Source organism: Sebastes fasciatus, chromosome 11, assembly GCF_043250625.1.
Source record: "Sebastes fasciatus isolate fSebFas1 chromosome 11, fSebFas1.pri, whole genome shotgun sequence".
NCBI classification, from domain to species: domain Eukaryota; kingdom Metazoa; phylum Chordata; class Actinopteri; order Perciformes; family Sebastidae; genus Sebastes; species Sebastes fasciatus.
This window is the reverse complement of record NC_133805.1, coordinates 10989963-11016540: the sequence shown is the minus strand read 5'-3', so window position 1 is coordinate 11016540 and position 26578 is coordinate 10989963. Positions and strand designations below refer to the sequence as shown.

General features: G+C 42.7%; 1 protein-coding gene across 1 annotated transcript; it reads left to right on the top strand.

Annotated features, from left to right (window-relative positions):
* Window positions 1-2092: 2092 nt before the first annotated feature.
* On the top strand, window positions 2093-25328 carry dnm3b (dynamin 3b). The gene is made up of 20 exons (XM_074650558.1): window positions 2093-2393; window positions 4828-4901; window positions 5078-5227; window positions 6763-6966; window positions 8257-8355; window positions 8616-8776; window positions 9153-9295; window positions 9469-9604; window positions 10834-10901; window positions 11497-11635; window positions 11807-11893; window positions 13098-13168; window positions 13381-13435; window positions 14923-15036; window positions 19533-19642; window positions 20440-20554; window positions 21671-21835; window positions 22042-22274; window positions 22394-22567; window positions 23624-25328. The coding sequence occupies exons 1-20, from the start codon at window positions 2233-2235 to the stop codon at window positions 23664-23666; spliced, it is 2502 nt and encodes an 833-aa protein (XP_074506659.1). The 5' UTR covers window positions 2093-2232; the 3' UTR covers window positions 23667-25328.
* The last annotated feature ends 1250 nt before the right edge of the window (window positions 25329-26578 follow it).

The following is a 26578-nucleotide window of genomic DNA, read 5'->3' as shown; positions in this document are numbered from 1 at the left end:
GACACTTGAACGCTGAATTTACATAGGCCTACTTGAGTTTTTTCCCGTGATTGGGATTTTACTGATCTTAAATGTATGTTTCCCTCTGACATGAATATATTCTCTATCATACTACCCTTTCATTTTGTAATGATTCTGCTCTAAAATTATTATTTTCCCCCTTAAACAATGGCAGATATCAACTGGGCCCAAACATAGAGCTGCAGTGTTCAGGTCGTTACTGCCACCTAGTGTCACTCCAGCTCACTACAACATGATGCACAGACTGGACCCATCTCCAGAGGCCTGACCATAATGAAAAGGGCAAATACTGACTGAATCGATCAGATTTGAGTGTCAGAGGCAGATGGAGGCACACAGCTTTGCCCGTTATGTCCTCGATGCATATCAGAGGGGCTTGATGGGCTCATTAGATCTCCCTTCATAGATCCATCTAATGATAGGCGATGCTCACATCCAGAGCTGAAGAGACACTTGTTATTATATCTGAGGTTGTCCTGCTTGCAAGAGGTTAAGGCAGAATGGCAGCGTCCTTTCCGCATGACCGCGTCCACCAGCCTCGGCCTGCAGTGACAATCTGGGACCGAGCATCACTCTCTTTCTTTTTTTTGTGTATGTGTGTCCAGCAAAACCCCCTTCTGGGCTTTTTATGTTTTTCAAACGATGATGTCAAAGTCATAAAGGATACATTTAAAAAAAAAAAAAAGCCTGTCACACAACCTGCTGTAATGAAATGGTATAGTGTTTATATTGAATAATACAGATACAAATAGCTTTATTTATCCCCGAAGGGTAATTCAGTTTCTGCAGTCCACCGAGACATATACACATTCATACTGCACAATCATCAATGACAGAGGGGACACAGTATAGGTGGCATATGGGGAGGTGCAAGATCAATACAAGTACAAAAAATAAAAATATTTGCAATAAGAAAAACAATAAAAAGAATAAAGGAATACATAGAATTAAGTGCCAAGAGTATTGCACATTGCAAATCACATTCCAGGAATGTACCTAATTGCAAACACTATATGGTTAGTGCAAAATAAAGAGATGGACAGCTGGTTTTGTGTGCTCCCACTGCGGGGATCTGAAGAAGGAGCGCATCCACCTCTTCTTCTTCTTCTTCTTCTTCTTCTTCTTGTTGCAGCGATGCGCAGCCGTGCCGCATGACTCACACACAAATGGCACGGATGTAAACAGGAGGCGGGCTCAGGTAGGCCTAACCTGTACCTGCTCAGCCAATGAGGTCTCTGCATCCCTCAGCCTCCGTCCCTCATCCTGCTGCTCTCATTGGTCCACCGCTGCGTCGATACTAAAGAACCGAGGCGCAGCTTCGCAATTATTCCAAGCGCGGCGCGCAGGAGAGAGAGAGAGAAAAAAAATGATTAATCTGTCAAAGGCGAATTTGTGTTCGGGATGAAACCGCTCTGACATTCAGCCGACCGGAACACGAAGCCCCACAAGGCGAATTAATGCACACAGATCAAGCTGATGCACCGCCATAGCAGGTGGTGGTGGTGCTTGTATAATCGTCCGGTGGGTCCTTGTCGCGCGTCTCTTTTGCTGCTGCCTCGATCCGAGCGCGTCGTTTCGGTTTCAGCACCGGACAGCGACCATCGGACACACTGACAGACACACTGAGGGAATCCTGAGGCGGGGTAGGATCAAAACAAATGCATGATTATTATACTGGGATATATATTCTCAATGGATTGCATATTATTCTATTGTATGACAGCTTGTATGTGCATGCATGTGAGCTTTGTTTTGCATTCATGTTTGTGGAGCCTATAGAGGCTGCACTCACCAAATGCCCTTGAAAGTATATGCTTCGTGCTGATCTGTGTGTGTGTGCAAAAGAGAGAGAGAGAGAGGGGGAGATTGTGTTTGTGTGTGTGTGCAAAAGAGAGAGAGAGAGAGGTTATGGTGGATGTGGTGAGCAACTGCGCAATTGTCTGTCCCTGTCTGTTCACATCTCTTTTTTCTGCACCTCTCTCTCTCTCCTCTTCCACAGACCCTCGCTTGGCTTCAGGGCAATGCTTGGCTAGATGACTTCACTACATCAACAAGCACCACCGCGGTATCCCGGACTAATATAGCCTAGCAGCTCCACATCCCCCCTCCTCCTCCTCCTCCTCCTCCTCTTCCTCATCCCCTCCTCTTTCTGTCTCTCTCTCTCTCTCTCCATTCGCTGATCCCCGAGTCCACCCGCTCTCTAAAGGCACCATGGGAAACCGTGGCATGGAGGACCTGATCCCGCTGGTCAACAAGCTGCAGGATGCCTTCAGCTCCATCGGGCAGGCCTGCAACCTGGACCTGCCGCAGATTGCGGTGGTCGGAGGCCAGAGTGCAGGGAAGAGCTCCGTGCTGGAGAACTTTGTAGGCAGGTAAAAATTGACCACCTAGTAAATAGGATAATCCCTTTTCTCTCCGGTTAACCTTGAGGATGACATAAGAGGCCTATGGGGCCAATCTCTCAGTGCAGAGTTCAAAACATCTCTCTCTCCCCCCAGCTTTAAGTCACTGCTGTTGCTACCTTGCATTATGTTCAGTATATGTGTTTTAAAACACACTCTTGTGGCTATAACGACAGAGGATGGATTGGAAGCTGTATTTGGGTTACAGCAGCACCTTTGGGGATTTCAGCCCAATCAGCACCAACTGCAGCCGGGCTTTCTTCGGAGTCCTAAAAAACATCCATCTCTATACAGCTCCTCAAGCATCCTTTGGAAGGCATTAACATGCCGTCGAGCCCCATAAAAATGATAAGTGCCATGTTCTGTGCCCGTGCAAAATGCAGATTCCAAGAGGCACATCACTGCATGTATAACCATTTTAAAAACACTATCTTGCTGTTCATGTCAGCTCCCACTCCTGAAAACACACATGAATATTCATCATGTCGCCCTGGATTCCGGTCACCCACAACAAATAAATTATGAGCAGATGCATTTGATTTGATTTGGATTAGGATCAAGCTTTCGACAACCAGGAGTGTGATTCTGTTGGTGACATAAGTGTTTATTTAAGTTGAAGAAGATGGATCAGAAAACACAGCCACGTCCCACAACAACTGCCCAATAGCTACACTATGATAAGCTTTTGTCTGCTATTTTCTGCTCAGTATTATGGCACCATTCTGTCCTATAGCTCATGCATTTAAAAGAGATGGAGGACCTTTTAATTGAGGACTAGTTTAATATAAGGATTTGCTGGAAAAAAAACTCTAAATTGACTCATTTATTGAAGCATTTCATTCTTTTTTTCGTCTGTGCCAGTTGATATAATATTAAGGCTGTCCCGAATAGCATTTTTTGGGCTACGGAGCTTTGGTGAGTAATATTCAAAGGTATTCAAAGCTTCACTATGTGGCGCGGCGCAGCAGGCTGACCTGTTCTTCTGTCTGTCTGTTTCCATTTTCACCGTTTCAGTGCCGCTGTCGCACTGCCCCACACACACGCACCTCTACACACAACAAACAGCGATATCTGCCTGAGAATAACCGATAATAATGCATGTTGAATTTGAATAATGCATAATGTTATGGGATTATTCCTTATTTCATGGGCTTTATATACATTATTATTACATCCTTATATATAAACAAAAAAAACGAAGCATTGAAATACTGATTTGGAGGTCGAATACCATGGCAACGGTCAAAGCTTAAAAAAAATGAAAGGGTCACACCGATGTTACACATAAAGGTCAGTTTGCCCGCCATGGAGAGCGCTGTACCCAGCCTGTGAAATCAGCTGTATAATGTCTTCTGTGGCTCTGGAGGGAGCTTTGTAACGTCTGAGTTTGTCTTTGGCTTTAGATTGCAAATATTTGACAAAAGAAAATGCGTTATAAACTGCAGGTATTGAGTTTGAAAGATCAGAGCAGGGAATGTCTAATGATTATATGATGCATTATGGGAACTGTAGTGTTTTTTGGAGGTTGACCCATGGTAGGGACTAAACGTGAGAATGTCTCGGCCTCTGCTGCTTCAATACTGACCGCTATCTTTTCAATCTGTCGCTCGCAAGTCCACCCCAAATTTGTGGAAGTGCAGCATTAGCTAGATTGCTTTCGGTGTGGGCAAATAGTTCCCTCTCTTGTGCAGTTTTAACATGCATGTCCAGATGGATGCATTGATTTTGTCCTGTTCCAGCCCCTCATTGAGAGTCGTGATGCTGAGTAATGGTCCATCTGTCCAGAACTGGCTCTGCACAGAGCTGAATGGACAAGTAGTGGGCTCCTCTTTTTTTTTAACTCATGCCACTTGAGGGAGCTCCGTGGGTCGATATGTGTTAATAAGGTTTTCTTGGAACAGACCTTTAGCATAGGAGGTGGTCGGGATGGCTGTCAGGTGTGTGTGTGGCATGCACAGTAGTGGACACACAGTCACACACACACACACACAAAACGAGTTGGTGTGGAACCCCCTCAGGAAATGGTGAAGTCATCGTTTTTAAATGAGCGAGAGCTCCCTGTCAGCGATGCAGCTCTTCATTTTGACCTGTTGTTTATCAGGTCAGGTTGTTCTGTACTGTTGGAGCACTTGCAGCAGCAGCTGAAAGCTTCAGGAGTGGCAGTGTTTTTAAAATGGCCCCTATTCCACTCAGACTATATTGAACTGCCGTATAGCATGCCAGATTAGTGACATTGAAGGGTATAATTAGCCTATAATAAATTTGTCCTTCAAGAGTTCAAAGGAAAAAACCCTCAAGATGAAGATATCATTACGCCGACAATATCCACGCCTACACTCTCTGATAAATGTTTACATTGACTGTGGTTTGATGTAATGAGTTTTGATTGGCTGTCCTTCCTCAGGGACTTTCTGCCCCGTGGATCTGGTATTGTCACCCGCAGGCCCCTGGTTCTGCAGCTTATCAGCGCCACTGCAGGTGGGCGCACACACATTCACACACCCACACATGCTAGCATGAACACATACAATTATACTGTTTGTTTTTTTCTCTCTGGCTTTTTTTCCCTCTCACACTGGCATTATTTTTTCTCTCAGATGCACATGTAGCACAGCCGCCACTAATCCCACTTATCTTTATTTTCATCCTCTCAGAATGGGCTGAATTCCTCCACTGCAAAGGGAAGAAGTTCATAGACTTCGATGAGGTCCGCCAAGAGATCGAGCAGGAGACGGAGCGCGCCACGGGGGCCAACAAAGGCATATCTCCCGTCCCCATCAACCTACGGGTTTACTCCCCTCACGGTACGCGAGCCATAACTCTGCTTTCCTTCCTCCAAGTAACAAGCACACAGTAACACCTTTGAATCAAGGTAGACCGTGACCAGCTGTGAGTCATCACACTCTCGCTCTTTGTATTATTTGCTGGCAGAAAAGGTTTTTTAAAAACTGGGTCATTTGAAACAAAGAATGTGGTTTTGCCAACAAAATAATTACACAGTGTGTGAATGAATTTCTATGACGTTGAGGAGTTAAAAGGAGGAGAAGGTCATTTAAAGGCTCCGTGTTCATATGGATAACACTATACTGCTGCTATACTGATGTCTTTAGATTTGCTGTAAAAGTGAATGTGGTCCTTTATAACCAGAGCCTTGAATTGAAGTAAGTTTGAATTGGACTAATTAGTTCAGGTTGCTACCATCTGTAAACTTCCACTTGCAGAGCTCCATTCAGAATACAACTGATTCAAATTAGCTTATAGCTATTAGCTTATCATTTATTAGCTATAAGTTTAGCTTATTAGCTTATACCTATATATTTTTTTTTATACTTTCTGGTTTCAAACTAATAGCATGGACAGTAAACATCCAAGCACATTGGAATTACATCTTGAAATGCTAAGACTGGTTAATTGTCAATTAACAACAAGGCAGAAAATGCTAACACGAACATTTTCATCTCCATTTAGTATTCAGATGAAGTTCAGGTTTGAAATTTCTGGGAAGGAGTGGATCCTATTGTTGCCCACAAACCATATTATACTGATATATACAGTATGCACAATTAAAAATGATTATAATTAGCTAGTATTTCCTACAGCATTTCCACCAGTTTTGCTCATGGAGGCGGTTGCACCAGCTGTTAGTACGTGCAAACGTAGCCCAGATATAAGTGAAGAGTTTCATCACACAATTCTTTGCATAGAGGTTAGTTATTACTGCATATTTACACCAACTAGCTACCTGCCAGGTGTAACTGTTGCGTCGCCGCGCTAATGGAACCAACTGGCAAAACATGCTTGCTAACATATAACCTGTTTAGGGGTAGCAAAGTAGAAGGGGTAGCTAATATGAGAAATTGTTGACGTATCTGACCTGACACTAGATTGAAATACTGTTTAAACTGGGAGGATTTTAAAATACGTCAAACTACAAAACATTGTGCCAATAATGCTAGCTTAAATTACCAAATGTTGATGGTAATATTGTGACTCAAACATTGCTTGCAAAAGTATTTAATGACTGTTAACAAGTAGCACACAATACAAGTTGCCTACAAAAAACTGTATCCAAGTAGCTCAAGAGGTTTTTGAGTAATGACATCAAAACCAAAAAATGTTACAAATGCCCCCGGTCTCCCCTAATGAAATTACAAATAGCTGATGCAACCCAATCTTAGTTCCACTATTCGTTTATTCAAGTTTAAAGATTAGGTGCTGGATATTTATTATGGTATTTTGGTCTTTTTTGGGGTCTAACTACAGTTTTTCTGATTACAATTACAAAATGTCACACAGGTATGACCAGTTCTTCTTATGTTGCATCTCTCTGTCTATGCAGTGCTGAACCTGACTCTCATCGACCTGCCGGGGATCACTAAGGTGCCAGTCGGAGACCAGCCAGTTGACATCGAGCAGCAGATCAGGGAAATGATCATGCAGTTCATCACCAGAGAGAGCTGCTTGATCCTGGCCGTCACTCCGGCCAACTCTGACCTGGCCAACTCTGACGCTCTCAAACTGGCTAAGGACGTCGACCCACAGGGTGAGGCGAGCGCGTGGAAAGGATGTTGGGAGTGAAGGAGGCTGTAGGAGAGATATAGAAAGAGGAATGGAGCACGTAAAAGGTGGCCTCGTGGTTAGAGAGACTGACCTGAGCAAGACATTGAATCTCCATCAGCTGCAGGGATGGTGCTGAGTGTCTGACCTTGTTCAACGACCTCTCCGAATGTGGAAACAGAATTTCCCTACAGGGATCGATCAAGTGTCACATTATTATTAGAAACGAGGGGCTGAGAGAAGGGGAAAATGGAGGATAAGGAGGACATCAAAAGAGAAACGAGGAGGGAGGAAAAAGAAAATCAGAAAGGGATGGGTGGAATTAAAGAAACACAGAATAGGTGATGCGAAGGAAAAAGAGACGCTGGAAGTGGGATAATGAGGAAGGGTAAGAAAAGAATCAACTTAATTTAATGTTTGACCTTCAGACAGGAGAGGAGGACGAATTAGCTAGGAAGAGGAGGACTTGGACAAAGTAACCTTGTGGGAGGGATGAATAATATCACACAAGGAGAGTGAGGTGGAAGAATACAGGAGGGAGCAGGGAGATGGGAGGCTAACAGCCAAAGATGCTTGGAAAGGATGACGTGGCAGAAGTGCAATTAATATGAAGAAAGAAGTAGAGAAGAGGAAAGGAATAAAGGAAAGGAAAACTGGATGCAAAGCTGCATTAGGAACCTCGGCAAAGGTGACATCTTTAAAGTGCTCATTTTGTCGGAACAGCAGGCCAAAACCAAAATGTATTCAATTTACAATGATATAAAACAGAAAATAAGCAGAAGCTTGTATTAGCTAGTGTTGCATTTTTACTTGGAAAAGTGACCCAAACTATCAAAGAGGACCTATTAAAGCCCAGTCTGCTCTGATTGGTCAGCTGGCCCACTCTGTTGTGATTGGTCAACCGAACCAAACTCTTCGAACTCCGCTCCAGCTCTGCTCTAACTAGCTTTGTTTGAGGGTGTCCCAAACTGGCCGCTGGGCAGGTATTATGCAAAATGTGTTACTCGGTGACATCACCATTACGGAAGAAAAGGCGGGATTTCAAGCAAAGCGTTTCAGGCAGTTCAGGAGCAGTGTTTCTGTGGGGGAGAGTAACTCCCTTTGGCGTGGACTTTTTAACTTTGCAAACCTTTTACATGCACAAAAAAACTATATAACAGGAAAGGGAAAAAGCACAATAGGACTTTCTTAAAAGAAAATAGTGCCTTTAAACTTCCAAAAAGCAATTCTAAATTTCCATTACAATCACACTCCCTCTTTTTGATCCTGTTTCTAGGGCTGAGGACTATCGGAGTAATCACCAAACTGGATTTGATGGACGAAGGCACAGATGCCCGAGAAATATTGGAGAACAAGTTGCTGCCGCTACGAAGAGGTGTGTATGTTGTACAGTATAGTGAGCTGATGCCAGCAAGATTCACTTTGGCTCTTGTACTCGCTCTTTCTCTTGTAACCTTTCACTTTCAAATTCTCTCCCTGTGTTCTGTGTCCAATAACTCTGTCCTTGTTCTACCTCCTTTCACTTCTACTTCGCTTCTTTTTCTGTTTGTCTCGCTCGTGCTATCGCTGCCTTTGTCTCCCGGGATTCTCATTCATTATTTCTCTCAATTTTTGTCCTTGTTTATTCATTCCCAGGCTATATCGGAGTGGTGAATCGCAGTCAGAAAGACATAGATGGGAAGAAAGATATCAAGGCAGCTCTGGAAGCTGAGAGGAAGTTCTTCTTGTCCCACGCGGCATACAGGCACATGGCTGAGAAAATGGGCACCCCACGGCTGCAGAGAGTGCTCAACGAGGTGATCATACTGTAGATTTACTCCCGGTGCTTTCCCACAGTGCACTTTACATAATTAATAAAAGGGCGGAATTGTTTTTCAGCTTCCATTGTATGGCACATCAGTGTGGGTGATACTAGACTGTCAGTAGGTGGAAAAAGCACTCGCTCTTTCTAGCTCAGCTCCAAATAATTTATCGTTTCACTCAGGCTGGCATTCCACATTATCTCTGCATTGTTATTGTAAAAGAATGTTAGATTATCTAAGATTACAGTGAAATATACAGTCTTGATTGGTAAATCACTGTACAGCCAAAAATGCCAATAACATAATCTACTGATTGATGCTCCTATGTGATTATAATTTGTTTAATTTTGCTGGCTTTGTGTCTCCACAGCAATTGACCAACCACATCCGGGACACCCTGCCAGCTTTCCGCAGCAAGCTGCAGTCCCAGCTGTTGGCTCTGGACAAGGAGGCCGAGGAATACCGGGGATACCGACCTGATGACCCGTCCCGCAAAACCAAGCAGCTGCTGCAGTCAGTGCCACGTTTTTCTCACAACAAGAGCATTTACATTAGATTAAGTTCATAAAATTTAAGTATCCTGCAAAAATATCTGATGACCCATTGCTTATCAGCTCGTATTTTAAGATGTCAGAGGTCATTGCTGGTCTTTTATTTATCATATTTTTTCCATTGTGTCGTTTCAGGATGGTGCAGCAGTTCTCTGTGGACTTTGAGAAAAGGATTGAGGGCTCAGGGGATCAGGTGGACACAGTGGAGCTGTCTGGTGGAGCAAAAATCAACCGCATCTTCCACGAGCGTTTCCCCTTTGAGCTGGTCAAGGTGATAATGTTGCACATAGATAAAGATGGCACTGCAAAACAATAGTGAAATAATCAGCTGTGGTTAAATTGTTTCACCTTTTTTAAATACAAATGGCTTTTTTTTCCTCCAATTTGATGATTTGTTGGCTTAAAGTGGTCAAATTTAAGGACCTCTTATGCTTATTTTTAGGTGCATACTATTTTGGGTTCCTACTAGAACATGTTTACATGCTTTATTTCTGTCATACCAGCTGTGCTGCAGCACCTCTTTTCACCCTCTGTCTGAAACGCTGTTTGAGCTCCAGCGACAAAAAAAAAAAAATCCCGGTCTGCTCTGATTGGTCAACCAAACCAAACTCTTCAGACTCCGCTCCAGCTCTGCTCTATTTAGCTTTGTTTGAGGACATGCCAAACTAGCCACTTGGCAGGTATTATGCAGATGTGTTACTTGGTGACATCACCATGTTACGGAAGAAAAGGCGGGACTTCAAGCAAGGCGTTTCAGGCATTTCAGGAGCAGTGTTTCTGTGGGGGAGAGTAACTCCCTTTGGCATGGACTTTGTAACTTTGCAGACCTTTTAAAAGCACACAAAAACGATATAACACTAAAGGAAAGGGAAAAATCACAAAAGCATAATAGGTTCTCTTTAAATATATTCAATCTATTGAATCTACTAGAATCCCACCATGTGACATTTTTTAATTGTAGAATTTAAACTCACAGGTTGCTAAAACTCCCAAAATCATTGTCCTCAATGACACTGAGTCATCTGCCTTATTCTGTCTTGTTCAAAGATTGTGACGCTCATAGAAACTTTTCTGAAACAAAGGAAAGTGCACAGGGAACAGCTGAAATAATGACACCCCCTGTAGACTTTTTTCATTCTCATTTTAAGACAATTAAGTCTTGAAGGCAGAATATAAAACTAAATGACTCTTTTTTGCAGTCAATTTCCTTCTTTTGTTCTTTGTCCTATTTCCTCCCAGCTCTCCATACACTCTGTATAATGCCCTCTCTGGTGATTTTCTATTGAATGGTCCCTAAATAGCATCACTATTATCAATACATGTTCAAATTCATAGTACAAATACAGCCTTTTTGTACTATTTTTTTTCTCTTTATTTCATCTTATAATTACTCTTTTACCAGTCATGCTGTTTCTCTTCATGCGGTCTCTCATATTTTACAGTTTTACAACTCTGTCCTCTGTTTCCACCATCTAAACTACTCCTCTCTGTTCCCCTCAGATGGAGTGTGATGAGAAGGAGATGCGTCGCGAGATCAGTTATGCCATTAAGAACATCCACGGTATCAGGTAGAAATTTTTACCCATAAAGGCACACAAGTCCTCCAAATATTTGAGATATACCAACCAGTCATGCTACCACTGGCTTTTTAGCATTATAAAGGTATAAATTAATTTATTCACAGCATGAAGACAGTCAAATGTATTAATGTTGATGGGACAAACATCATAACAAGTAAAAATACACATCTTTGTGTTTGGTTAAAGCCTAAAAATACATGGTGTAAATGGGAATTTATAACCAAGGGAGGAGCATGTTGTCTTTCTTTCTTTCTTTCTTCGTCTATGTTCAGTCCGGCCTCTCTGTGTGTTTCTATATTGGTTCAGCAGCGGTTAGCCACCACAGCCAAAAGAATTGCCACCCAAGCGAGAAAACTGACATTTAAAGAAACACCACATTTTAGCATGAATTCCCTCCGAAAACAATAGCACATCCAACATCTACTGTGACTGTTATTTAACACTGAGCCCTTTATTATTGCATAGAGAACCATAATACAGATAAAATATTTATATGTTGTTTTATTATGTTGAACCGAAATCAATATTGCTCAAGTAGATGTGATTGACATCCACTTTTTCTCCTCCTCTTGGTGGGCTTCAGGACTGGACTTTTCACCCCAGATATGGCGTTTGAGGCTATTGTGAAGAAGCAGGTTGTAAAGCTGAAGGGGCCCTGCGTCAAGTGCGTGGACATGGTCATCCAGGAACTGATTAACACCGTGCGCCAGTGCTCCAACAAGGTAACTCCTGTTTGTTTATGGAGGTTTGGAAGTTTGTAGGGAAGCAAGGAGGAAGCGAAGCAAGGAAGGATAGTCGATAAAGGATAGATGAATGAAAGAAACATCAATTGGAAAATGAAAGATGAGCTTACTGTTGAATAATGAGTGATAAGCTGTGTGATGTGCTTTCAGCTGGAGTGCTTCCCCATGCTGCGCGAGGAAACTGAGAGAATTGTGACTTGTCATATCCGAGACAGAGAGAGCCGGGCCAAGGACCAGGTAACACTCGTTAGTTTGCAGTTATGGCCATGAACATTTATTTATGAGGGAGGTATCTTACCTGTATGCCCACATATGACAGTTTTATATCTGTATTTGTCATTGTAATGTTATGGAATTACAAACAAGGTACCAATTAACCAAATAGATTACTATTAATACACATACTGTATGAAGAAATAAAGGAATAGTTTGGTGAAATTAGCTTATTTGAAGAAGATCAATGCCACTCGCATGTCTGTATGGTAAATATAAAGCAACCACCTGCATCTGGTCACAAAGACTGAAAACGGGTGAAAGAGCTAGCCTGTCTCTGTTTGAAAGTAACAAAATCCACCCATCAGCACCTCTGAAGTTCACTAACTCACACTTTATAACTCGTTTGTTTAATCTGTACAAGAAGCGAAGTGTAATAACGACACGTTGTGGTTTTATGTGCCAGACAGAGAGAAGCTAGCTGCTCCGAGTCATTATGCTAAACTAAGCTAACCACTTGGCAGATTTTGACGTCATTTAGAGCCAGAGTCTGCACAGTAGTGATCGGAGGTCCCGCCCACACACGCCCCCGAGCCAATCACGAGCCAAGCACGACTGCAGCTTGTTAGCGTGAGCCACCCAGCTGCTACATTAAAACCCCGGTCGCTCTTTGGCTAGAAAGACACAATAACTAACCATAATATCTCTATAACTACATTTATGATCTAATTGACACGTCCTATCACACAGACTCGTGACAATTATAGAAAATTAAAGTTACATCTCCTCTCTCGTACAATTCCCGCTGTCAATCATGACGTCTCACTCCCTTTTTATAGCATCAAATAACTAATTAAAACCAAACTAATTCAGAAAAATGAACACTTGAACATACATCAGCATGATAAGAACTACCTTAAATGACAGAAACCATCTTTGGGAAAAATTGTTTGATGTGTACTTTGAGTACTAGTTTGGTCCCATCCACTAACATAGAGGGGGCGGGACTTATGACCTATACTACAGCCAGCCACCAGGGGGCGATTAAGATGTTTTGGCTTCACTTGTGGGGATTCGTCATGTCGTCCACCTTTATATGGTACAGACATGAGAGTGGTATCAATCTTCTCACCTAACTCTTGGAAAGAAAACAAAATCAGAATCTTTCCCACTATGATGTTCCTTTAAGAACGACTCGCTTCATGTTAAATGCTTTGTGTTGTTACAGGTTCTGCTGTTGATAGACATCCAGCTCTCTTACATCAACACTAACCACGAAGACTTCATTGGCTTTGCTAAGTAAAGACTCCTCTATCTATTAGCTCGGCGCCACCATGATCAATTATTTATGAATAAACATGTCAGGCTGGTGAAAACAAATGTTTAGAAGATCTCCTTTTTACCCCTGTCATGTTTTTTCCCTCCATCGCTCTCTCCTCTACATTCACCTTTCCCTCCCCGTCATCCCGTGTCTCTCCTGCCATCTCTGTTTTGTCGTTTCTCCACCGCAGTGCGCAGCAGAGGAGCAGTCAGGCTAATAAGAGCCAGAGTTCAGCAGTAAATCAGGTGAGCGTTTGTCATGTCTCATATGTCACACACAAACAGCGGAGCACAAGGTCAAGGTAGCAGCAGGATGGCTACTGCAGAGAGAGAGAGAGATGATCCCAGATACTCTTTCATTTTAGTAAATCTTTTGCATTGCACACGTTTTATGTTATATATATTTTAACCTTATGTTCTCTCAGATATTATTATTTTATATTTTAGTAATGCATGGTGTATTATGTTTAGTGGGGCACCAGTTTGTTTACAGTGGTTTGCTTGCTTCTTTGGTTTTTATGATTTTATCTCAGTAAAAGAATCACATTGGGTTCTATTACTTTATGCCACCATCATCACTTGGTGTTGTTGTTGAGACATTTCCCTTTGTTTGAACCCTCCCTGTGTCATCAAGGTGCCACTTTGCATTTCATCCCCATCCCTTAGTGAGAATCTCAGCTGCCCTCTTATGGGTGTCTGTTGGTGAGTATCGCTCATTGTGGGTTTTTGGTTTGCAATGTCATTTGTGCCTGCAGTAACACTTCTGCCCATTGTGTGGTGCTCTCTCCAGCACCGCTGCATTAAGAGTCGTTTTCTCTCGTTTTCCACTCTTGACGGGGTTCAAGAATGGCAAATTGGCTGTGTGAGCTACTCTTGGGCAGAGGCATTTTCTTTAATACAAGTCGCACTAGAAAAGTTACCATTTTTTTTTTTTTAGTGCCACATGGTTTCTAAATCCCCCCCACATTCCTTCCTGTTGCAGGCCTCCTCTCCTCCCGCATCAGGCCTGATTGTAAGAGTTTACTCTCTAACCGTTTACTCTCTAACACCCCCTCCACCCACCAGCGTCCGCAGACTACAAGGGGTTGCCAATTTGAATAATAGAAATTAAATGGTTTTGGCAGTTAAAATATCATCTGAAAGACTAAAAGTGTTTAGTATCCTGCCATGGATCCAGGCACAAAACAGCCCTCTATGTTTGCCTGTGACAGAAAGGCTTTGTAATGATTTGGGTAACCTCCTTAGTGAGTCTTAGGCGGTGCAAGACTGACAGTAATCTAACCTAATAATCACTTGGCACTGTGCCTGCAGGCCTGTTTATGTAGGGCTTGTAGGGTTCCTATACCTAACACAGTTGACACACACACACACACACATGCTCTATTGTGTGCTTGAAGCACTTAACACAATGGTCACTTAACAAGCTAACACTGAGCCTCTGCTTGTGGCATTGTGAACACAGTTCCTTGAATGAGACTGCACTGACACACGGTCACATGCTCGGCTCTGAGTGAGTCACAAAGACACGATGACACACCTAACCTGACCTTCACACACATTTCATCTCCATTCATGCATCGATTACCTGCACAGATTCATTTGGGCACATTTTTTTTAATCAAAATCATTACGGATGAGGAGCTCCAGCTCTTGTTTTTTTTGTGTTTTTATTATATTTATTTTATCATTACAGCAATTTCTAACATCTAGCAATGCCCTTACCCTCCCCTCAGGTCATCCGCAAAGGCTGGCTGACCATCAACAACATCAGCATCATGAAGGGAGGAGCCAAGGAGTACTGGTTTGTGCTGACTGCCGAGAGCCTCTCCTGGTTCAAGGATGATGAGGTGAGTTTAAAGCAGCTATATTTCTTTTTTTATAACAACAATGGATTAAATCACTCTTAATGTGAAAGGGGTAGCTCGTAATAACAAATCTACAGAGAATTATGACCCGACTCTGCAGGTCCAACATCAGCTTTACGAAGCGTTTTAGTGTCTTTCAGCTCGGTGTTCTGGTTTCTGAGTATTTAGACGAAGTATTTGTCATTGGATGAAAAAAAAAAATTACCTTTATGGGAGATTTGTCAAGTATTTAATACTCTTATCAACATGGGAGTGGGCAAATATGCTGCTTTATGCAAATGTATGTATATATTTATTATTGGAAATCAATTAACAACACAAAACAATGACATATATTGTCCAGAAACCCTCACAGGTACTGCATTTAGCATAAAAAATATGCTCAAATCATAACATGGCAAACTGCAGCCCAACAGGCAACAACAGCTGTCAGTGTGTCAGTGTGCTGACTTGACTATGATTTGCCCCAAACTGCATGTGATTATCATAAAGTGGGCATGTCTGTAAAGGGGAGACTCGTGGGTACCCATAGAACCCATTTTCATTCACATATCTTGAGGTCAGAGGTCAAGGGACCCCTTTGAAAATGGCCATGCCAGTTTTTCCTCACCAAAATGTTATGAATTTTGGAGCATTATTTAACCTCTTTCATGACAAGCTAGTATGACACGGTCGTTACCAATGAATTCTTTAGGTTTTCTATATTCATATGATACCAGTATCTTCACTCTAGCTTTAAAACTGAGCCGCTACATCCTAAAAATCGCAAGTAGCGTTAATGTGTTAAAGAAATTAGTGGTGTTAAAACAAATTTGCATCGACAGGCCTAATATGAATATGTGCAATGTTTTTATATTTCATCTGAATGTCTCCCGGCGGGAAAGAAATTACTTTAGATTGTGAAAATGGTCGAGAAAATGTGAAAAATATTCTTTGTGGTGTTGCTCTTTATGTATTTAACTAAATACAAAATCAGCTAAAACTGATGGAATGGAAAGAGCAATTAAATTCATACACGGTAGATAAACGACTCAGATCTCATGGAAGAATTTTATAATTTTTTATTTCCATTCTCATTGATAATACATCATAAAAACCAACAGACAGACATACTGGCACACCGTTTGCGCCGCTCGGCATCGACAGGAGGATGCAGCATTTGGTCCGTCCTGCTGGCTCATTTGGCGGGCTGATGTCTATCTGCCTGTCTGTGCCTGCTGTACAGGTTGGAGGATATTCTGCACAGCAAGTGTAGATAGGCAGACACACTGCAACTCCTTCAGCCAGTTGGTGTTGTCGCTGCATTGTTGTATGTTTAGTTGACATTGTTTGGTCTCTTTTCCAAGAGCGATACACAGAGTAGAATTTGTATTTGATGGAGACACCAGTGTTCTCTCCAGCCTGGGTTGTAAAGTAGATTTTTATACGTGGTTCCACTTTATCGCAGGTCAACTTAACTCACTATTTGTGACCTTTTAGCATTTGTTGAAGAGTAATGTACTGTACGTGAAGGCCATGGTTCTTGTCATTCACTCCTTCTTCTTCAACCCTTCATCTTTCCCTTTGTCTCTGAGTTTCCCTTCTTTTCTCTCTTTCCTTCCCTCCCCACCTCTTTCCACTGGGAATTCAGGCATTCGCTTCTTCTCTGCAAATCTGGACCAGGCCCAATCCCAACCAAATGTTCACTCACAGACACCCAAAATATATGAACTACTATACTCAGCCCTCAGACAGCAGCACACAGCACCGGGGCCTACAGATTGTCATTTGATACGTCGGTGTGGTAATGTAGGAAATTATAGACTCCGCTGGCTTCGCCTTGTATATTTCTGTTTTACACCCCGTGAACTTTCTATAGTCACATACGCATGCACGTGCACACACACACACACACACACACACACACACTCTCTCGCACACCCTCCTCCCTCCTGTGGTTGGCAGTAACTTTGGAACTGCTCGCATTCTTGGCAGGAAAATCACAAGTTTTTAATCCAAACATCAGCCTCCAATGTTTTCGGGCAGAGAGAGAAACCCCTCTATTAAATATCAATATCCCCCATTTTCTGACCTTCAACTTCATAAGCAGCTATCACTTCATGAGTCGCTGCTTTGTCCCTGTATAATAGAGCGTAATATTTTTCATGCAACTGGTCCACTCTTTGACTTTCACCACAAAACCAACAACACAAGCTTACCTAAATAGACTCATTTAACTGACCAGTCAAATGCAACACATCCTGTGTGTGTACACATATTCTTTGTGTGCACTGGTGCTTTCTTGCACCATCTGCAGAACACTTTTTCCTACCAGCCTTTTCGCAGTTATTCGACACCACAGCAATCTCGTTTACGCCAGTGTCCTATGCCTTTCAACTCCATTTTGGCCACCCACTGAAATAACTTCACTGGAGGTGTCTGACTGTATTTTCAAACTGCACTTGATTGATTGGCCCTCGTTCCTTTGGCCTGCGTTGGACGCTTTGCAGCCACACTCGCTCCTCCCCCCCCCCCCCATTCCAGTGGACCACATCTTCATCAGAGCACCCGGGCTAGCAGCCTGCACACTTACTCATTCATGCTATAAATTATGTGCGCTCGCCATTTTGTGAGCTTTTAAAATCTTTTATCGTTCTGGCTGCAACATTTTAGATTCATTCACACCTTAAACAAGTTGTCAAATCTGCAGTTAGTGTTGAACATTGGTGATGTATGTTTATTCCAAAAAACAAAAAAAGAAGTGAAATGGAAGTGTGTTAGAATGCACTTAGGACAAAATACAGATGAATATAGATCACATACTGATTATAAATAGCAAAAGGGTGTGAAGGAAGGAACAGATGCAAAAATAAAACCACACACATCTTGGAATGCCAACAGAGAGACGGAGAGAGCGACACAGCAGAAAGACAGACTGACAGAAGAGGGGTCCATGCCCAGTCTAACCAATGTGCAGACTACTGTACACCAGTATGATAATGAACAGGTAGTCTGAACACTGGGTGGACGGAGCCGGAGCTAAGAGCCGGGCCCTGCGTTGCCGTTTTCTGCCATTCCAGATGCTCGCCGGCGGCTCCTGTCGTCTGTGCCCTCCCTTCGCCGCTTCTCCATTTTGGCAGCAAGGATCCCGTCTAATCGAAAACCCCGTCAAAGCCGCCTCGTCCGCGTTCGCCGCCTTCCCCGGGCCTTTTCGGTGGACGTCTCCTGGCGTGTTTATTTGTTTTGGTGGTAGACGGTTCGAGCTCTGGGTCCCCTCGCGGTCCGTTTTGGTCACGCCGGCCATGAAGAGTATCCAGCCTTGACGTGGCACATTCGCTCAGACGACTGGGACAGACTGGCTGCACGTTCAGGGAGGGGGTATTACAAAAAAGAGGGAAAGAGAGAGACGGAGGGGGGGAGTAAGTGAGAAAGGGAGAGGAAGAGGGAGGAAGAGGGAGGAGACCCATGTGACCATATATGGGCCGCAGTGACCCCTTGGGGAATACAACGCAGAAGAGTCTGCAGAGTTTTCTTGTCTTGTCTTCATCCTCTTTAATTCTTACCTGCGACCATCTACCACCTCTTCCCGGACCTTCAGGCCAGATGTTGGCTTTTCTTCTGCAAATCTTTTGCAAATCCACTTTTGTGTTTCTTCTTCTTCTTCTTCTTCTTCTTCTCGGTCTCTCCTCCTCCTCCTCCTCCTCCTCCTCCTCCTCCTCCTTCGCCCGCCGTCTCTTTAACTTCTCCCTCCTTCCCTGGTTCTCTGTGTGCTGCTAAGCACTACCAGATGTTGAGTTTTAACGCCAGGCTGTCATTTAATCTCTCCCTCTCGCTCTCTCTCCCTCCTTCAAAAAAAAAAAAAAAATCAGGCAGGAAGTGGGCCCCTCTGGAATGGAAAGAAAAAATATTGAGAAAATATAGAGGGGGAGGGATAAAAGAAAAAAGACGAAAGATGGAGGCAAGGATGGAGTGTAAAAATTAAGAGTTTCTTCAGCATCCGTCGCAGGCCACTCTTTGAATATGTCACAGAGCTTCTACTAGAGGATGAACATTGTGTTTGGACCTCCAGTGCTGGCGTATATCTGCGTTTTCCCCGTCTTTCACTCAGCCTTTAGCTGCCAGCTCTCCCCGGCAAAAACGCACCGTGAAGAACGACTGTGTCCTGACCCACACTGTAATGACTTCCACATGTGCTCTCCTTCTCCCTTTTTCTTTCTCTGTTCCTGCTAACCCCCTTCTCCACCCACCCCCGCCACCCCCACTACCTCCCACTCTCCCCCATTCCTCCTCCCTCCTATCACCCCCTTTTCTCTTTGCTCACCCCCTGTCTCCCCCTCTTTAAAAACCTGAATTCACCTTTCTCTTATGTCCATATTCTTGCACAATTTTGCAATAATTTCATTGCAAAAGAATTCCTGAAAAATAACAAACAGAGCAAATTGCATTAGTCATAGAACGCTCTCCTGATCCATACCTTCTGTTTTCCTCATCCGCTGCAGGAGAAAGAGAAGAAGTACATGCTCCCTCTGGACAACCTGAAGGTCCGCGATGTGGAGAAGAGTTTCATGTCCAGCAAGCACATATTCTGCATTTTCAACACAGAGTCAAGGTCAGCTGGGAGATCTTTAACGTTCTTAACTTCTACTTTTTCATGCGGCTGCAAATAAATCACAACTTTTTTACAGCGATCACATGCAGTAGATGGAGTTAGAGAGTCCGAGGCCTGTGTGCTGGTTGCGGCAGCTGAAATATGTTTTGGATTATGTGTTTTGTACACGATGTATGCATGCATGTATGCATGATTGCAGACTGGAGCTATTTCTAATAGATCCACAGCTCAGTTTATGAAGTTTGTGTGTTCAAGATGCACAAAGTGTTCAAGACGCACAAAGAAGTGTAATTACAATAGCAGACATTTTACAGTGCATTATTGCACGGGATTATTACAAAAACAGATTTACTTGAAGGTCTTGATGTTGTAATAGTAGCTTGACGATAATAATATAGGAATGCAGCCTATCCATAACACGGTGAATCTGTTTATAATGTTTATTATCAGGCCTGCACTTTTAGTAATTGGTGCAGAACGTCCTGTAAAACGTTTAATGGTAATTCAGTTTATTCATCCCTCTTGGCTGGAAACCCCGGGAAGGGTTAAACAACAAAATATCCCACATGGAAGGAGGCACCTAACCTAATACTGTCAATGCTTCCAGATGTCAGAGTTTACATATTTTTGTTGAACACTTTTTGTAACAATGGGAAGCATTGTCTACGTGTTTTTAAAAAAAAAAAAAATAATCATTCATAGATTAGTTAGATCTCATTGTGATGTTTATTTAGGTAAATACACTCCTCAAGTTGGTGTATGATGAATGCATATTGTCGTGTGTCACGGTGTTTTAGGAATGTGTACAAGGACAATCGCACCCTGGAGTTGGCGTGTGACTCTCAGGATGATGTGGACAGCTGGAAATCTTCTCTCCTACGTGCCGGGGTCTATCCTGAGAAAGTCATGTCGGTGAGCAAACTCATCCATTCTCACTCGATGTTACTCCATAAGTGACAGTTTCTTATCTTTTGTTCCCCTTTTCTGTCTAATCCTAACGTATTCTTATTATTTACCTTTCCTCTTTCATATTATTATTATTTTATTTCCCACCTCCTAAGTTATGAAAATATAAATAAAGGTCCGCACACTGTGGCGCCCCTAAGTGCAATTTATCAGCACATCCTTAAGTCGTCTCGAGCAGATGCTCTTCTTCAGACTCAGTAATATGAACAGACGACATCTTTAAATATATAGGCTCTGGTCACATGATAACGCCAGTGACCCAAACACCCCACATATAACTACCAGTAACGTTACATTTATATTAAGAAAAGCACATATATACTCATAATATACAGAAATATGTAAGGGAAAATAAACCCCGTCGGGGTCCACGGGGTGCTGCCTCACCCTGAAGGGGTTTATTTCACAACAATGACCCGCTAGCTCTACATTATCCCGCTTATTACACGGCTACTTACTTAAGAAAACAAAAACGGTCCGCCAAAGTCCGACATCACAACTGCGCCCATAGCAACGGTCTGTTATACATAGCAACGGTCTGCTGTAAAGAAATAACAGACCGTAGAACGCCGTGATTGACCAATCAGAATCGAGTATTCGACAAAGCCGTGTAATAAATATGAATAATATAGGTGAGAACCTCACAGCTCATAAGAATAACATCAAGCCCGTAGCTGTCATGCCTTCTATATGGCTAGAATAAAATAGACGTGCCTCTATCATTTCTGAAGAAAAGCATCTGCTCGAAACGTCACTCAAGGATTTGTTCATTTTGGATGTGCGTGACGACTTAACATTATTTAACACCTTCTATGTCGCTCATTTTTTTTATATTTTAAACTTTCCATATTTTAACGTATTTTGCATGACAATTCTGGAAATAAACACATTTGGCAAACATAGTTAGTTAGTTAGTTTTCTAACATTTACACACGCCATTCTTTTAGGAAAAATGTAATCACCCTGTATTAAATAGTCAGAGTCATACAATGCACCCAATATCTTTTTGTAAAAGTTTCTCTTTCCTTGGTTAAAGAGTATTTCTCCTCTCTCCCTCTACAGGTTGAGAGTGAGACCACCACCGCTGCAGAGAACTTCTCCATGGACCCTCAGCTGGAGCGTAAAGTGGAGACCATCCGTAACCTGGTGGACTCCTACATGGCTATTGTCAACAAGTGCATCCGGGACCTCATGCCCAAGACCATCATGCATCTAATGATCAACAATGTAAGAAAATTGTTCGTTTATATGGGCCGTGAAGACAGCTCTCCTTTTCCTGTTGCTGTAACGTCAAGATAGTACTACTATTACTATTAATACTAATAGTGACTTGATAACCTTTGAGTGAAAAAATAACCATCAGAAGGCCTGTACTTTTTCTTCATTTTTACATTTCTGATTCCTCATCCTGCACTACCTCTTCCTGCCACCAGGTGAAGGACTTCATCAATGCAGAGCTGCTGGCCCAGTTGTACTCTGCCGGTGACCAGAACGCCCTGATGGACGAGTCCCAGGAGCAGGCCCAGAGGAGGGATGAGGTGCTGAGGACCCACACGGCCCTGAAGGAGGCCCTCCTCATCATCGGTGATATCTCCACCTCCACCATCACCATCCCCATGCCTCCGCCTGTTGACAACTCCTGGGTGGGAGGAGCCGGTGGTCGCAGGTAAAGTTACTAGAATTAAACTGATCACATACATGTAACCATTTAAAATCAAAACTGTTGTTAGCTGCGCTCTTTCTTTCCTAAACGTCATTCAATACTATATGTTTTCCCTCCTCCAGGTCTCCTCCATCCAGCCCCACTGCCCCCAGGAGGATGTCTTCGGGACAGCGCCCGGCTCCCCGAGGGGCTCCGCCACCACCTAACCGCCCAGGACCCCTTGGGCCCTTCAATAATAGTGCTGACAGCCCTCAGGCTCCCAGCCGCCCTAACAGGGCCCCCCCTAGCATCCCCAGGTAAATGCAACCTTCACACAACTTATCTGTCAGGAAGACACAAAAAAATGCTCTTCTGATGTCTTTATGAGGGTAGGGATGATTAAAACCCATAGAACTGCAATTTCCCATTGGAAATAATAAATTACTCGTACTAATAAGAAACTTGGGAGCACATCTCCAAACTGTATATTTTGCTTATGTATAAAAAAATATATATTTTTACATAGAACTGAACATTTTGTAATATTACATAGGGCATTCTTGGTGAATTTGATATCTTATCAAGCTCTCCTGCTCAGACTCAGATCTCAGCTGCTCTTATTAACAGTGTGACAGTGGTATTGATGTTTTCATCTAACTACTCATTTTTTTAACAATCTTTACATCGATAATTTTTAGGGGTGTGGGAAAAAATCAATATAGCCTAGTATCGCAATATTTTCCGTGGTAATATTGTATTGATACACGGACGTCAAGTATTGATCTTTTATTATGTAAACTATTAACCTCTTAACAATCCGCCGGCCAGCCCGGACGCTCTTCTGTCTTTCAGAGGTTGTAGCAGGTTCAGTCTTAAAGCTACAGTGATGTTGAGGGTGAAATTTTTCCGAGGAAAAAACTGGCATGACCATTTTAAAAGGGGTCCCTTGACCTTTGACCTCAAGATATGTGAATGAAAACTCTGAGATGAACAGAGTGAAAACTGGATCTTATTAGATAAAACAGACAAAGGCATAATTTGCAGTTGAAAAAAAGCTAATAAATCGCAATAAATTGTAATATATCTTATCGCAGTGTATCGCAAAATGTTTAAAATAAGCTATAATATATCGTGACTTAAATGTCGTGATAATATCGTATCATTGGGCCTTTGGTGAATCCCTACTAATTTTGACTATGTGTGAGACGATGAAAACATTTGTACAATTTGTACACAGCATCTCGTAAATTTGTGTCTAATTTTGTCTCTTTTCTTGTCTCCTTTCATCTTATTTACTATTCCCCTCTCATTTTTCCTTCCTCATCTTATCTGTCCTTGTTCTCTGACACATCATCATTCATTCTCCTCACAAGCCGGCGGCCCCCGCCATCTCCTACAAGACAAGCCCCACCGTAAACATCTAAATGGGTTCCTCATCCACTTATCTCCCTCCCTCATCCCTCTCCATCCCTCCTCTATTAGCCATGGCTCTGCCGTCCCGGTCTCTCTCCTTAGTGCAGACACTGAAGTCTTTGACCCCCTCGACCCTCAATTTCCTGCCAGGTGACGATGTCCATATATCTATGTACAGTATGGTACTTGTCTTGTGGTGTATGTGTATGTGCGCTTGTTGCTCGCCTGTGGTCCAGGTTTGCTTAGCAGATCCACTACCCGGTATCAGTCCCTGGAACCTTTAACCCCCCTCCCTCTCCTCAGAAACCCGTCACCACATCAGCCACCACCCCCCCACTTGCTGCTTCTACATGAAAATACGCTCAGCAGTCGTACTGCCCTACTCATTCCAAAATGCAGCATGGCACATAAGCTGCTTTTATTGCATGGGAGTGTGTGTATGTAGAGTGTGTGTGCGTGTGTTTTTGTGTGTGTGCGTGTGTGTGTGTATATGGGGGAGGGACTAATTTGCCTATATGTAGGCTGGGTTTGATTTAGTATTGTATTAATTTATTGTATAATGCCCCCCTTTAAGTGTTAATTATCAGCTTAATGTTCTCTTAGGAACAGAAGTTGTATCTTAGTATGTGAGTGTTTGTGCGCGAGTAATTCTGTGTACGAGTGCGTGAGGACACGTGTGTGCATGTGCCGTCCGTCTGCACGTTTGTTGGCGTTTCAGTTGTATTTGTTTTCATGGTCAAAGCTGTTAATGATGAATCATTAAAACACCCTCGGGGGTAAAAATTTAATGTTGGACTTTTAGTGAGTTGTTCCCGTGTTGTAGTAGCAGCCATACACACATAGCAAGGCTGAGGAGCACCTTCAGTATTCTCTATATGGAAAAACAGCCTCAATAATGCATTTAACCTCGTCACAGGTGTCCACCTGTGCTGTATCGATGGTCCAGCTGTGACCCTTTGCGGCTTTAAGCTCGGATTCAGATGCTGACTCGTGAGAAGGAAAAAAAAATAAAAATTAGCGTGGCAAAACACACGATCCTTCTTGAACGAACATGCATTTACATGTTTCCATTTAGCCTTTTTCTCAGGTTTGAAACATGCGACTCCATGCCCCCATCACACACTAGCGCTCTCTTTCTCTTTTCTCAACTCCTCCTAGCCTCTCTTTACTTCCTCTTCTCTCACAACCATCGAAGCCAGCCAGCCAGTCAGCGTCTCCATCAGAGCTTAAGGCGGTATCGTCAATGTTCAAGTGCTTCTCTGTCAGTTTGTTATTGTGTATGTGGGCCTGAACTGTGTTCTGATGTATATAGGTAATGATAAGGAGATACTGTACCTGTGGACTATTAAGACCTCATCAAGGATCCTAGCGCTTTAATCGTTCTCTGTGTCTCTATTCACTAAATGCTCTCTTCTCTCGAATTTTAGACTGCCTTACCGGCATGAATTACAATTCTGTATTGCCAAAGCTAAATGTAGAAAGAGAATTGGAAAGTTGACGAAAGAAAAGGAAAAAAACAACATCTGCTGAAGACCAACAACGAGATAGTTCCAGTCGTAGTGAGATGTTTAGCAGAGGGCATAATGTTAAACTGGGGGAATTGCATCAGTTGTTATTTTCTGTGTCTCTGTATCGCTCCTCAATAAACTTCTTCCTCATAATGTCTCACTGTGTCAACAGAGTCTTTATTGTTGAAGCCACCGGGGTTTTGGGGACCTCTCGCTGGAGTGCAGCCAAATAATGTGTGTTTTAGAAATAGTATACTATGGCTGGCTCGCTTACTTACTTACTAAATTAATTGTCTATGAGGCCCACAAGACAAATAACTAGTAAATTCTGTGATAGCCCATTGTACGAATATTACAGCAAAACTAGAATACTATACAGGTCAGAAAATAAACTCAAGTGGTATTATTACCACGTTCAATACCACATTACTTCTTCAAGATCACAGACTTAATATTAAATCCAAAGACCATGAACAAGTCTTTATTTATACATTATTAAAGACACAGTGTGGAACATTTTGGGGGATCTCTTAGCAGAAATGTAATATAATATTCGTAACTGTGTTGTGTTTTCGTTAGCTTAGAATGAGCCCTTCATATCTACATAGGGAGCGGGTCCTCTTCACAGAGTTCACCATGTTGCTCCACCATGTTTCTACAGTAGCCCAGAACGGACAAACCAAACTCTAGAGAGTGCCTTTGACGTTTCTATGTTACTTGATGGCCACCATAGTTCTCTGACACGCTTATGAAACTGCGGTAACGTGAGCCAGAGAGTGCAAAACCGTGGAACCGCCAGCCGCCGTCTGACTTCCGTTGCTCCTAAAGTAGTGTTATTATGATATGGATGACCTCTGAGCGAGACAAACGGCGTTACCACGGTTTTGCACTAGGCGACTCACGTTACCGTAGTCTTGGAAAGGGAGGAGTGAGCAGAGGGGTTCTCGGTTGGTTGCAACCTGCAACCACACCACTATATTCCACTAAATCTACACAATGTCCCTTTAATAATATGGTCATTTGTTAGGATTTTCTTTCAGCGAGAATATATATATATTTTGTATCACTATGAGGCAGTGCTATACACATACATAGTGAATCAATTACATTGATTTCAAAGATGAAACAATATTTAGAACTTCCAACTTCAAACAATTGCCTATTAATATAGTATTCATACGTCAACCCAAATAAGCAGTTGTCTGCCGGCCCCTCTACGCTCCCTCATCCCACATATCTGGGTTTGTGGAACAGTGCTACACATCTTACTCCCTCTGCCATATGGTCTAATCATGTATGTTGGACCAGACTGCTTGCCTTATTTTGAAAATCTATTTAGTTAAACCAAAACATAAACATAATAAACATCTACCAATGTCAAAAATTTAAATGATTGGATGAGCAGAG

Bases quoted from the DNA above. Each gene is read 5' to 3' on its own strand.
- dnm3b (XM_074650558.1), top strand. From the start codon at position 2,233: ATGGGAAACCGTGGCATGGAGGACCTGATCCCGCTGGTCAACAAGCTG. The intron at 8,356-8,615 runs GTGTGTATGTTG...ATTCATTCCCAG, and splicing joins GTTGCTGCCGCTACGAAGAG to GCTATATCGGAGTGGTGAAT. The intron at 11,894-13,097 runs GTAACACTCGTT...GTGTTGTTACAG, and splicing joins AGAGCCGGGCCAAGGACCAG to GTTCTGCTGTTGATAGACAT.